The following is a 14,653-nucleotide window of genomic DNA, read 5'->3' as shown; positions in this document are numbered from 1 at the left end:
CCCTGTGTCTTATACTTTGGTCAGTTCTTCAGCTCTGCTTCGCTCCTAAATTGAATCTCTATGCTCTAAAGGATAATAATATTTTAAAAACTACGACTCCTGACTTGACTATTTCCTCAGGCTTCCATCTTCTTTTTCTCTTCACTTAGGTATGAGTTTTGGCAAATCACTAAACCTCTCTGTACGGAGTTTCCACATTTGTCCCTATAGCTCATAGGTTATTGTGAGAATGTAAATGAGATATTGCACATTAAGCCCTTTGCCACTATGTCCAGTACAGAGTAAATCTGGAGGACATGTCAGCTATTGTATTATAATATAGGGGATATATTATTATGTGCCTGCATCTGGCACATCCCAATTTGATGCATATCTGTCCCTCTGATGCTCACCCACATCCAGTTAACAGACCAACAGCCAGCATTGTTCCTTCAGCATCTTTCTGACATTTTTCACAATGATCCCTTCCTATTTCTATGGCTGTAGCTGTTATTGCTTGGATACTTTTTTTTTTTTTTTGAGACGGAGTCTCGTTCTGTTGCCCAGGCTGGAGTGCAGTGGCTGGATCTCAGCTCACTGCAAGCTCCACCTCCCGGGTTTACGCCATTCTCCTGCCTCAGCCTCCTGAGTAGCTGGGACTACAGGCGCCCGCCACCTCGCCCGGCTAGTTTTTTGTATTTTTTTAGTAGAGACGGGGTTTCACCGTGTTCGCCAGGATGGTCTCGATCTCCTGACTTCGTGATCCGCCCGTCTCGGCCTCCCAAAGTGCTGGGATTACAGGCTTGAGCCACCGCACCTGGCCTACTTTTTTTTTTTAAACAGAGTTCCCTTGGCTGGTCTAAAAGTAGTGAGTTATCTCAATGGATTGTTCACGTCAGTTACAGATGGAAGTCCTTGTTCCATTTTTCCCTGTTTCTCACTACCGTACTTGACTAGTCTCAAGAACAAAACAAAACAATAGGGTTCCTGCCTCCAGCATCTCTCTTCCTTCCCCCTTCCTGCTGAACATGACAAAGTAACCCTTCCAAAAACACTACTCTGATATGGCCCATCCTGGTCCAAAACTCTGCAGGGCTCCCCACGTAAGCCCAAGCCCAGCCATGCTCAACCCCTTTGACTGGAAGTCCCCTGCCTCCACTAACTTTCCTCCTGAACACATCTCTCATTCAAGGTTTCACGGCTCCCTTGTCTATGAAGCCAAAAGAGATTCCCTTCCCCACCCCACCTTTTCAAATCCCATAGTACTTTGGATATAAATCACCTCTATGACCCTTGTTGATTTCACGTCTTTTTCCCATACTAGATGGCCAAGTCTCTGGAAGTGGGGCCCATAGTTCAAACATCTGTGGACCTTGCACAGGCTTGGGGGCAGCACTTGGCTCATGGGGGCAGCACTTGAACGTGTTATTTATAGATCAGAGGAGGAGGCAAGGGTGTCCAGACCACAGAAAGCCTGTATTTTCTGAGTAATCTTTCTAAAAGTTGGGGGAGAGGGCTGCTGAGGTGTGAGACGGACAAACACACACACACGCACAGGCCCAATGGGTAGTTCCTGAACATCTACTATAAGCCAACACCATGACTGACACAATCTCGCACAGGACAGTAAGCACGCTGACATTCCCTGCCCCGAGGAGGGCACGTTCGCTGGCACACAGGCACGCGATGAGATAAGGGGCCTGGTCAACAGCTGAAAGCGTAACAAAGTGCCCAGCCAGGACCTGCCCCCTGCTTCACTGTCCCCCATCCCCCAACTCCCAAACCCAAGAGATCTCATGGGAAAAACCTACCTCATCCTTGTGGGAATATCCCCAGATGGCCGCAGCTATTTCAATGGCGAATATCACCAAGAGGAAGCCAAAGAACTGGAAGGCAGCGAGGGGACGGGGTGAGAACAGTCCCAGCCAACCAGCCAGGAAAATCGAAGGGTATTTTGGGACAAGGAAGGACAACTCCCTGGGGAACAGGCATCTGGTGGCACAAATGAATAGCCTAGAAGGGGCAGGGAAGAAGTTCACAGAACAGGCAGTTAACCAAGCCCAGGACAGAGGCCACAGTGAGGCAAGGTGCCCGGACATGAGGAAAGAGCTGAGCACAGCCGAGCCCAGAACTAGCATTTACAAGGCGTTAGTTAAGAGTCAGTGAGCAGGAAACTACCATTGCTCACAAAAGACACAGAGATTTGGGGAAGCAAAGGGAGTGAATCCACTCCACGGAGTTTGGAAAAGATCAAAACAGATTTTGAAACAAGAAGAAGGCAAAGGTACCTGTGGATTCAGGGAAAAAAAGCAAACGTGGTCCTCGAGAAAAGGGGGAAACAAAGTCCTTTTAGTTGCCTAGGGGAAGCGATAAGACAGGCTCCAGAAAGGAAGAGGGGCTATGCCTCACACTGGGGAGGGGCCCAGGCTGAGAACAGCTCATGCCCTTTGGGTACCTTCTTGACCCCATCCCCCTCCATCTGTTCTGTGCGTCTGGGTCTGGGCCTGCTGAGGTTTTGGCGGTGGGAGTCAGGGTGGCCGCGGGGATGCCGAGGGGAGACTCACCAGTCCCAGCATGCACTGGGACTCCTGCACAGCCCCACAGCAGCCCAGGAAGCCCACCAGCATCATGAGGGCGCCAGCTCCGATCAGAATATAGACTCCTACGGGAGGACAGAGGAAGCACACACGTGTGGAGACATCAGTTCAGGGGCTCAGGCATCTTCGGCAATTTGTTTCCCTTTGCCTAACTCCTGCCTCCCCGACTCCTTATTCCCCTCCTCTCGGGGAAGAAGTTCCCTTTCCTTAAAATACAGCCTCCTCTGCCACCTCTGCCCCTAGGTCTCCTTCCCACCAGCCTCTCTTCCACGACTCTACTTCATCAAGCCTGTGCGCCTACATTACCCTCAGCCCTTCGGGAAGGTGCCCATTAGCCCTTAATCCAGGACAGAGAATATCCATGGGCATTCCCACATTGGGAATGCAAGCTGCTCCAGTCTCTCAGCTCTTTCCAGCAAGATGAATCCACACTGGGAATGCAAGCTGCTCCAGTCTCTCAGCTCTTTCCAGCAAGATGAATCCACTCAAGCTAGTTAGCATACACCTTCCACACTTTGGCTAACTTCTGGGACCCTGCCTTACAGAGGATGCTGTCAGAGCAGATTTCCAGCAGGAAGGGGCCGTGCACACCCAGGCACCCCCCTACCCAGGGGTGGGGGGAACCAACTCTGCCTGTTCCCAGAAGGTGGGCCTCCCTGCCCTGTTGCTGGGTGGTGGTGAGGCACACACAGTTAGGAACGCCTCAAGGCACCTCTTGGCAAAGGTCCAATACCTGACTCTAGTGCAAAGGACACGGATCTGGGTGTCAGAAGACCCTTCTTTTGGCCCTAACACTGATGCTGATTGCTGGGTGACCTGGGGTAAGACATTTTCCCTCTCTGGGCCTCAATTTCCTTGCGAGTAAAATTAAAGAGGTATGTTGCTGGAAATTTCAAAAGATCTCTATAGCATGCTAACGAGATCTTAACAGTCGCAACTCAGTTATTCCAGGTTCAGGGTGAAGAGGCTCCTCCTTGCTAAGGAGAGGATGAGTGACACCATCACTAAGCCCTTGATTTGAGTGGCTGATGGGAAGGAGGTGAGAGAAGGGCAGCGACTTCTGTAACTTTTGCCCAAACCCAGAACAATGCAAACCCCTGGGACAGAAATACAGTGGAGCAGCACTGGCTCCATTCGCTCCACAGCCCACCAAAGGCATGAATGCCGAGGGGCCACCCCGCAGTTCTATTCTTGGGAAGCCACAGCTGTCCTGCAGGGACTACTCCCTTAATCAGCACCCCAGCCCTACAAGGACCCCCTGGGAAAACCAGCAGAGAAGTCTCTGTGCCGTCCTGTCTTGCAGGCATGTTCTGTTTAGCCTTGGGAGAGGCTACTGCCACGTGTCGAGAGCACCAGCTCTGTGACTCTGGGGAAGCCACTTCACCTCTCTGTGCAATAGTTTTTTAATCTGTAAAACAGGAGTAGCAATAATGCCCACTTCCAGGATTGCCGTGAGGATTAAGTGATAATCCACATGTGCACAACAAATGCTAGCTGTTGTTAATTATAACATGAGTAACAATGTAACAATCATTAATAACCACCGTGGCGAATGTTAACTTGCTGCTGTCTCCCTGCAGTCCTGTCACTGGGACCAGAGACATCCTTGAAGTAGGGGCTGAAAACGCACGCGCGAGAGAAAGTCTGTGATGTTTCCCCACGATGCACAGCAGGACACTCGATGAGACCCCTCGGCAGGTGACACACTGACTTCACTGTCCCACATCTGCACCCGAGCAGGGCTGAGGCTTTGCGGGCAACAAACCATGTAGTCTGCCCACAGCTGAGGCTCACGGGCAGCACCGAGCAGAATGCACACAGAGAGCGTTTGTTCCTCCCCCTTCTCCCCCACATCCGTCGTGAGGTCAAGTCACGTGGGGTTACTGGTTACTGGCAAACCCCACGGTGCAAGAATATGGGTACTGTTCTTGTGCATGCCTGGCCCAGACTGGGCACGGGGACAAATGTAGCTTGTCCTCAAGTCAGGTCGTATCTTCCTGGGCAGCCAAACGCTGCGAGCCACAGGCTGGGCTTGGGGAGGCCGTGCAGCCCCACGCATGGGGCACTGGGTAAGAGGGCAGCCTCCTTTGGTTCTCTCACATGGGGACAGTGAAAAGGCCCCAGTTTCTCCCCATCTCATGGGGGCAAGTCAAGGAAGGATGAGGTCACTCCTTTGAGCTCCATAGCAGGGGCTGAATAAACAGGAGGTATTAAGAGATCAAAAGGATTTACAAGCACATGAAATACAGTGGACTGGGAACCAACAGGCAGACATGTTTTCTCTAAGTCCAGATCCCAGTGCATGAACCTGGCGGTCCTGGCAGAGGCCAACGGAGTTGGATTAGCTGCAATGAGCTACTAAAGGGAAAAGTATTTCCCACGCAAAGAAAGAGACCATTCTCCTAATGGGGCTTGTGGTTAATATTAAATATTCATGCTAGGGCTCAGCAGAGGAAGATTTTAAGATCAAGGGTTTTGTGGGCTTTAAATCTTGCGTGGATGGCCACAGATCTGCAGGGCCTAGCTTTAGCCCTCTCTAGTCAGGGGAAAAGGGAAGCGATCCGCGGGCAGCTGTGTTTGGGGACTCAGCAGCAGCCAGCAAGCTCTAGGGCCGCTCATCTGGAAGCAGGCCCCATGGAAGTCACGGAACCACTGCAGGGCTTGGGCTGCTTTTTTACAAGGCCTGTTCAGTGCTTCCCTTTGGAAAGGCTACTCATCGCTTACACCCCAAGCTTGTGAGCCAGGGCTGCTGATGACAAATGACAAAGTGTTCCTCCTTATACAACAAGTGAATGTTAGCTTGCTGTCTGACTCATGGAAAAACTTATCCACCACAGAGCCTTCTCTAGGATTACGGTATGAATTTGCTTAAGGGTTGTTTATTCTGCTTTTTTCAGGCTGACATTACAGGCCTAGGGGGGGAAAAAAAAGGCTGGTGTAGCAGCAGTAGCATAAGCCAGGGTGTCCTTTACACAAGAAATGGAACAGTGTTCTTCACTGTTCATCAGGGCTCTCAGCTTAGGCCAGGGAGAGGACACAGCAGGCGCCTGTGCCCACACCAGCTCTGTCTTGCAAACAGCATTCACCACGCCCATTTGTGTGAAGGAGAACAAAACCTGGTAGGGCCTCTGGCCTGCAATAAAAGTTTATTATATCCAAATAACTCCATCAGGTGTTCAAAGGAACCCCACCTCTGCCCCCACTGGTTCCGTCTTTGTTCCCCACCCTCCCGAGTTCACAGGAATAAGCACCACAATGGAATTCCATTTGCCACACACTGTACTTCTTTGCCTCAGAGGGGAGTGGGTGTGTAAGCCGTGCTGGTTTCAGGAGGGAGAAAAATGAAGCCCAGAGCAACAAAACGAACTGCCCCAGGTCACAAGCCAGGATGGGGACGCCAGCTCACTGAGGCAAGTGTCGTGTGTCCTGAAAATCACCAGGCACCTCATGATGGATAGGGGGCTGGCCAAGGAAGTGGGGGGCATTCGCGGCCTCTGGCTGGAGCCCTCCTAGAAGCCCTCATTCAGCAGCCATGGTTCTGGAGGGACACCAGGGAGCTGGGAAAGGCTGCTGGCCTAGGACCAAGAAAACGAAGTTCCCCAACATGCTTGCAGCCTGGGATTAGGGATCTTGCTGACGGGCTGAATCTCCAGGCCTGGACTGGAGAGAAGGCCCATATAAGGCCGTCAGCCGTTCTGGACTCACCACGGACTGTCTGCATGTTGGGAAGATTTTCACTTGCTTTTCTGCCTGGTGATATACTTTTTCTCTACTTGGTAAGCAGTGGCCCCACTGGAGAAAAGACACCCCTGGGCTGTTTGGGTTTCCTGAAAAGTCAGCCGCACGGTCAGGCTGGCCTGTGGGTTGCTCTGCAGACAGCTGGTGGCCCAGTGTAAGGGGTGGTCACCCCATGACTCTCCCTTGGAAAAGCAGCCAGGGTGTGGCTGGCACTCCAAGCTCGTCTGCTAGGAGAAGGACTCTTCCTCCCAGTTCCATCCTCTTACCCATGAGATTCTTACCTCCCACATCTGAAAATATAAAGAATCAGCCATAGACGCTTTGGGTAACAGAAAAGAAAAAGTGGTTTGTTAGAAGCAGCCAGGACAAGGGAGGGCTGAGCCTCTCTTTGGAGACACAGGCGCCGGCCACAGGGCTTTTGCTTAGGAAAGCGGGCCTGACTGTGCCTGCTCCTGCCGGCAGATCTGCTCCCCCAACACAGGGCTCTCTTATGGAACACGGCGTGGAGCATGGAGTCTTCCCTAGCTCCCGCACCCGGCTCCTCCCTCCCGCTCTGCAGGACGGCATTCTAGGCCTATTGCAGACGCGCAAAAAATGTTCTGTTGCTAAAACAAGTCAGGGCGCTATAGAAACCTTTTCCCTAAAACCTCTGTGTGTATGTGTAGTTTCTTTTTAAACATACGTTGTGCTTTCTCTCACTTTCTTTCTGACAATAGAAAGACACACCCCAAAAAACCCCAGCTAACAATAAAAGGCAGTAAATCCAGCAAAACTATCCACAGGGCTCAAATGTTACGCAACCAATGAGCTGTTTTTAAAGACTCTCCCTACCCGGTTCAAGAGGTGGGAAAGGGTGGGAAAGGGAAGGTCTACACGGCTGGCCAGCCTTCCTTCTCCCTGAGGGACTGGGAGATAACTGTTTTCTCCCTCCTTTGTAAAAATAACTTTTTTGGTGGGTGGGAAGGAAGTGACCAAACTTACACTTTGAGCCTGACAACATGTCAGTGTCATCCTAAAAATAGGAGGTTTCCTTTGTTTCTCACAAATGAAAAGTTTCCTACCTCCAAGCCAGGCAGAATACAGCCACAGAGCCTGAATTCATGCAGACGCAGGCAACTGCCCTTGGCAAGCACCAGGATCCCCCTCCTCTGAAGGGAGCTGTGACGTGGTGATACAGCAACGAGAGGGACAGAATGGCGCTAGCAAGGCTGCCTGAGTGTAGGAAAAAAAAACCCTGCCAAGTCTGTTCATGTTCGGAGGATCCCAGGCAGGTTTAAACTGGAAGCCTTTCTCCCAAAGCAAAAGTCGTTTCAAAAACAAACAAATAAAACTAAACACCACAGCATTTACCCCAGTACCAGGGGGTCCAAAGGGCTGGGCAGAGTCCATTCTGGTCTCTCCTGTTCTTGCTGTGTTTTCCAGGAGGCTGATGTTTTTCTGAGTCTCAGAGTCCCTATCTGAACAGTGAAGAGGAAACCCATCTATATCTTCTTCCAGCACTGCAGATCCCCAGGACAAAGCTTTTTGAATTAAGGAAATTATGCAGGATAAGAAGACATAATTAGGAGAGAGCATCAGAGATGAGAACAGAGGTTTGTAAACCCTCAAGAATGGGTTCAACTGGCCGGGAGTGGTGGTCCACGCCTGTAATCCCAGCACTTTGGGAGGCCAAGGTGGGTGGATCACGAGGTCACGAGTTCGAGACCAGCCTGACCAACATGGTGAAACCCTGTCTCTACTAAAAATACAAATGAAAATACAAAATTAGCCAGGTGTGGTGGCATGCACCTGTAATCCCAGCTACCCAGGAGGCTGAGGCAGGAGTATCGCTGGAACCTGGGATGCAGAGGCTGCAGTGAGCCGAGATCATGCCACTGCACTCCAGCCTGGGTGACAGAGCAAGACTCTATCTCAAAAAATAAAAATAAAAAAGAAAAAAAGAATGGGTGCAACTTTGGCAGACGCAATATCACATCAGAAAACCATCAACATGCCCAAGTTGGCCATCAGGAAAAGAAACCACATCAGTTAAATGCAAATTCACAGGCACAATGACACACGCAAAAACTGCACAACTTGAAAGGGACACGACGGGCCAGTGTGGCCAGAGCAAAAGTCCTTCCCAAGCCCAAGTCCCTGGGTCAACTGGGGCCTCCAAAGTTGGAGGAACTCCGTTGGCGCCAGAGTCTGAATTCACGCAGTCGGAATTCACTGAGCCTTCCCCGTCCCTCACCTGTGTAGAAGCTGGAATTATTATTGTTAGTTTCTTGCTCGAAGATGCTCTTGGTCTGAGAGTCGAATCGCAGCCATAGTCCGATGGCAAGGACAGCAATCCCGGCAAGCTGCAAGACATACAGGGCGTCAGCATTAATTCTGGCTGCCGGCAACAACGCAGTCCCCGCACGCTGAAGGGTGAGACTCGCAAGGACTCTGTGACCACTCTTGGTCTCTGCCCCTCAGAGACGCCTGGTAGCTGCAGATGCCATTACGGGGTGTGTCTGATTAATTCAGGTACTAAAAATACCAGCAAGGGAGGAATAAACAGTCACCTACCTGCCGCCCATTGGCCGCAGGGGTATTTTATAGGCAACAGAACACTATACAGCAGTGAAAACGAATAACTCCAGCTACACACAACACTGTGAGTGCATCTCACAATGCTAAACCAAAGAAGCCAGAGCCACAGGAACACACGCAATACGATTCCATGTAGTGAAAAACCGCTGTGCTGTTTAGGGATGCACGCAGAGCGAGATGCTTACATGTGGCTATAAATGATCAAGGAAAAGCATTGTCGTCAGGCGAGCGGTGATGTTTAGGTGGAGGAGGAAATTACGCTCAGGGAGGTGCCACATGGCTGGGGGTGTCATATTCTAACGGTTGACTTGGGTGATGGTTACGCAGTCACAGACACACATGCACCAGGGAGGGCAGCTGCAATGGCCCTGGAGACCTGCTGCTCAGTAAATGACATGTCAGGGCCTCCCCTCGCTGGCACTGCTGAACTAGATGCTGGGCAGGAGGCCTCCTGCCAAGTCCACTCAGCGCCAGCTGAGCTCCCTCGTCGTCGCCCGTACCAGGGCTTGCCGGGGGAGTGACTCACAGGCCTCCAGTGTGGTAGCCGGCTGGACGCAGGAGTGGGTGGGCTCAGGTTTCGCTGGCCCACTCCCCTCCACAGAGGCACTCTTAGGCCAGAGCCCGCTCATCAGGGACCTTGGTTCTCAGCTATAGGAGCTGGTGATAGCCCATGGTGTGGATAGGCCTCTCTTTCCTTCCTTCTTTTCTCCTCTCCTTTCCCTCACGATATGGCAGTGACTGCGGGCGTGCTGGGTGGACAGCAGAGGTGGAAACACTGGGAAGGGCCACCCAGACCTCCGCCTGCAGCAGTCACAACCTCACCTACCCCCAGGAACATAAGCAGATTTGCTTCTGCCAGGGAGGTGTGCTTCCACCACCAGGGGCTGCTGAGTCTGGCTTCAGATTCTATTACTTCCGTGTTCCCATCTGTAAAGCAGGGACTGTAAGATGCGGCCCTTCCCTGCCTTTTGGGTATGGCTAAAGAATAAAGGAGTTAATATCAGAAGTGCATCTGAAGAGGAAGGTACCAAATGGGCTCTGGGAGAACAACCTCACTTTACCTGCAGGAAGCCCCCCCAGCCCTGCACTCCCCAGCCTGTGGACTGTCGCTCAGCATCTTCTCAGCCTCTCAGCCCCACCTTAGGGCAGGCAGCTCCAAACATCGGTAAGGACTGTACAACGCCACGTGCCCCGCGGCTGGACAAGGCAGAGGATAAAAACGCACACAGGCACAGGAACTTTAGTGTTAAAATGAACCTGAGAGCTCTGAGTTCAAACACGGGTCCGGTTTTCCTTCTTAATAAAAGACAGGCCAGTGAGGGAGGGTCTCCTGGCCTAATCCAAAGGCAGCAAGCAGATCACTGCTTGGTTGGGGAGAAGCGTGAGTCTCCACTGTCCTGGACCAAACAGGGTACTCGCATTCAGACTGTGGGTTCCCCGACCGCCAGGAGCACTGCGGTCAGCTTAGGTGGGGAGGCGGGCCCTGCTGGGAGCATTCTGGGCTAGAAGAGTTATGTGGCTTGAATCTACATACACAGGACTACACAAACACACACTGGGTGGGTCTTGACTCTGTAGGTGGCAAGTCCTGGCCTGGGTCCCCGAGTCCCTGAGCGTTAAAAGTACAAAGGTGATACCTTCCCTCCTTCCACCCCAACCCCATGGAGGCCCAGTCAGACCCCTGGGAATGGAAGACGGAGGCTGCTGGCCACCTTCTGGACATGAAAGTGTTAACCTGAAAACTGTAGGCCGGAGCTTAATTGTGGTCCACGTTTAGCCACAACCTGTTTCTCATCCTGGTCCTCCCCTCTCGCCCTTGTTTCTCATCCTGGTCCTCCCCTCTCGCCCTGATCTTGTGATGCTCTTGCCGCACAGGGTGATAGTGAGACAGTGCTCATTACTGTCCTTTCTGCTCTAGGCTCGTGCTTATCAAGCAATTATCTCCAAGTCATCTTACCTTCCCTGATGAGTGAAGTTATGACCCCACCCCTTATCTGCTGGGAAAACTCCTAAGTGAGTTGCAGAAAAGAATGAAAACAATCCCAGGCCTGCCAAGGAACTAAGCTGTAAGATGAGGTAAAGCTACGCTCTGCACAGCAGCCTCTCACGGGCAGGAGCTGCGTCTCTCTGGGAATGTTCCATGCTCAGATGATGACAGGGTACCCCAGTGGAAGCTCCAGGGGTAAGGCCCCTTCCATCTTATAGAAAGCCCCAATGTGAAGGACCCTGAGCCAATAGGTTAAGTTGAGTCATTGACCTGGTCTCTGTGCACAGGTGGTAAGAAGGATGCTGGGCTGGAGAACTGGAACCAGGAGGGAAAAGGAAGCTCTCAGGTCTTATCTTGGTCAAGGGCCAGGCCAAGCTGGGAGTCGGGAGCCCCCTGCATTCGGACCCCACCTTAAACCTTACATCACGCTGCTTGGTTGTCAAAGCTACAACATTTCACTACAACCAGGAAGGAAGAGCAGCTGGCTCTGGAAAAATGGGAAAAGCTCTCATAGGTCTCAGTCTCATAGGCTTAACAACTCACAATAAGAGAGGAGAAAGGTTCAAGTAACCCAGAGAAAAGGGAGGGCCAGGGGCATGACTGGAGTGCTTGGCTCACGAAAATCAGGAGTGAACCCTGCTGCCTTTTTTGCTAGAATGACTGAGTTAACTGGCCGGAGGGGATGCTGTGTGAACCATTAGCTGCCCCATTTTCTGTAACGCTGTTGAAGAAATTGCTCCAGTTGGCTGAGTCACAATGGCTTGGGGTCGCAGGGTCACAAAACTTGTATAATCAGTGCCACCCAATAATGGCTTTCACGGTTGTCAGGCAGCGCTAAGGCACTCTAAAGTACTTTCCAGGAGAACTCACTTTCTGGTGTGGCATAGAGGGGCTCCCCTCCCCCCATCTGGCTTTCACCCCAGCTGCTTTAGTTTTTGAGACAGAGTCTTGCTCTGTCACCCAGGCTGGAGTGCAGTGGTGCAATCATAGCTCACTGTAGCCTTGGACTCCTGGGCTCAAGCTGTCCTCCGACCTCAGCCTCCTGAGTAGCTGGGATTATGGGTGCATGCCCTTAATCCTGGCTAATATTTTAAACCTATTTATTTTTTTTGTAGAGCCAGGGGTCTCGCTATGTTTCTCAGGCTGGTCTCAAATTCCTGGCCTCAAGCAATCCTCCTGCCTCAGCCTCCCAAAGCACTGGGATTACAGGTGTGAGCCACTGCGCCTAGCTTCAGCTACTTTAATAACAGGAGAAACTAAATGGGAGGGGCCAGCCGCAAGAAACAAAGACAGCTTTAACCCTTAAAAGACGGCGCCAAGTCAATTATTCAGGGACTCCATAAATGAGAATATAGGGGTCCGGGAGGCCAAGGGGTCGATGGCTTCCTCCGAGGTTAATTAACAGACATATGGCGGCATGCTGACCACGCAATCTCCTCGATGGCTGCCCCACTCCCGCCCACCATCGCAGGAGCACAGCAGGTTTGACGATCTCCTCGATGGCCGCCCCACTCCAGCCCACCATCGCAGGAGCACAGCAGGTTTGACGATCTCCTCGATGGCCGCCCCACTCCAGCCCACCATCACGGGAGCAGAGCAGGTTTGACGCGGATGCTCAGAGCCAGGGCCCTGTTCCCAGGGCTGTGGAGAGAGGATGGCAACCTGCAGTGTCCCTCGCTGGTCGGGCGGGGATGCAGGAGGGAGCCCAGAGCTTCCACTCCCAGCCCGAGGCCCTGCCCATGGTTTCCTCTTTTGTTTCCAAGAAAAGCCAAATGGAAACATTCTGGTTTTGCTGGGAAAAGCTCCTTTGCTATCTGGCCAAAAAACGGTTCCATCCCTTTGAGAGGGCTGAGAGGAAAAGGGTCACTTTTTCCCATTGTTTTACTGGAAATTTCTTCATTTCTTCACTGGTGCTAGGCCCGGAGAAAAATATGAGCCAAACCTCAACTGAGCACAGTCTACAAAATACTTGCCCAGTACTTCTCCAAACTGTCAAGGTCATGGAAAACAAGGGAAGACAGAAACCGTCACAGCCCAGAGAAGACTGAGGAGGCATGACAACTGTCCTGTGGTGTCCTGGATAGGACCCTGGAATAGAAACAGGACGTTACATGAAAAACTAGTGAAATCCGAGTAAGTCCAGAGCTCAGTTAACAGAGTGCACTAACGGTGGTTTCCTAGTTGTGACAAATGAAACACGGTAATATGAGACAGTACAATGGGGGACACTGGGGAGGAGGGTGAGAGATTGGCTACACTATCTCTGCCACTTTTCTGTAGATCTGAAATTATTCTAAAGCAAAGTGTATAAAACAATAAAGAAGCGGAGGGCTCTCTCTTTCCAAGCTTCCTGTCTCCTTCAAGAACCTGCTCCATTAATTAACCTCTTTCCTGACCATGCAGGTCTGCCTCTGCCACTTTTTTGAGCTTTGCGAAGACACAGGCAGGTCTCCCTAACCTAAAACTCCAAACGGAACAAAACCAAAAATAGAATCCTCTTTTTCTTCACCCTCGCAGCTCCTTCAGGGTGCTCTCTGCTTTCCTTTCACCCCTGAGCGGGCGGCTTAACTACCTCCAAGTTCTCACTGGCTGGTCACCGCCTCTCTCCCAACCCGAAAGAGGCCGCAAGTCTTAAGACTTTTGCTGAATCCTCATGTTTTGGGATCCCGCAGCAGCTGACACCACTGAACCCTGCCTCCTCCTTGTCTGCTCCTTAGACGAACCTCTCCAAGTTTCCTGAGTTAAGCCTCATGCATTGTGCCTCTGCTAGTACAAGTCCCTCCTCCTCCTGGAATGCTATCGTGGTCACCTAAGCCAAGCCTGCTGCTTCCCCACCCAGTTTCCCCCATTCCTCCAAGCAAACGGCAAATGCAATCCCTGAGCAAGTCAAGCACGTGGGCAGGCCAGTGTCGCCTCCGTCCTGTCCTCTCCAGCATCCGCGCTTCGCACTCTCTGCCCTTCCTCTATCTGGGGCTTGCCTCCTGTCTCAGCAGAGCACAAGCTCCCTGAGGTCCAGGGGACCTCTGAGTCATTCTTTTATCTCCTCTGCCCCCTACATGCTTTGGACGGATGGTCATTAGTAAATAATTACTCCATAAATGAATGACTACTTCAGTGAAAAATTATCTGAAACCCACCCAGATCTCCTCTCCTGTATCCTCTTCATTTGGACCAGATTCCTTTCCCACCAGGCCTTTTATCCAGATCCATCTTCTAATGTCTCATAAGAGTCAGAAACCACAAAGAGGCCGGACACGGTGGCTCACGCCTGTAATCCCAACACTTTGGGAGGCCGAGGTGGGCGGATCGCCTGAGGTCAGGAGATCGAGACCATCTTGGCTAACACGGTGAAACCCCGTCTCTAATAAAAATACAAAAAATTAGCCGGGCGTGGTGGTGGGTGCCTGTAGTCCCAGCTACTTGGGAGACTGAGGCAGGAGAATGGCGTGAACCCGGGAGGCAGAGCTTACAATGAGCTGAGATTACGCCACTGTACTCCAGCCTGGGTGACAGAGTGAGACTCTGTCTCAAAAATAAAATAAAATAAAATAAAAAAATAAAAGAAACCACACAGAACAATTATTTGCCCAGAGAAAATACTAAGGAAGACCCATGAAGGTTGGTTGGGGAATATTTGGGGAATGACAACGACTTCTCTTTCTGTTGGTGAAGCATGTCCCAATGTGACTTATGGGCAAATCCTTATACAGACTTTTGAAAACCAAGTTTATAAAAAGCCCATGCAGGCTGGGTGCAGTGGCTCATGCCTGTAATC

The 14,653-nt window shown here is 51.4% G+C and overlaps 1 protein-coding gene across 1 annotated transcript in view; it reads right to left on the bottom strand.

The window, feature by feature from the left end:
- Positions 1-14,653, bottom strand: part of CD9 (CD9 molecule) — a 36,411-nt gene that overhangs the window by 3,538 nt on the left and 18,220 nt on the right. The window contains exons 2-4 of the mRNA XM_007967326.3: positions 8,548-8,656; positions 2,544-2,641; positions 1,791-1,865 (exon numbers count right to left, since the gene is read on the bottom strand). Coding sequence (XP_007965517.1) covers positions 1,791-1,865; positions 2,544-2,641; positions 8,548-8,656 — 282 coding nt within the window. The remainder of the gene's footprint in view (positions 1-1,790; positions 1,866-2,543; positions 2,642-8,547; positions 8,657-14,653) is intronic.

This window comes from Chlorocebus sabaeus, chromosome 11, assembly GCF_047675955.1.
Source record: "Chlorocebus sabaeus isolate Y175 chromosome 11, mChlSab1.0.hap1, whole genome shotgun sequence".
NCBI classification, from domain to species: Eukaryota; Metazoa; Chordata; class Mammalia; order Primates; family Cercopithecidae; genus Chlorocebus; species Chlorocebus sabaeus.
This window is presented reverse-complemented; position numbering and strand designations above follow the sequence as displayed.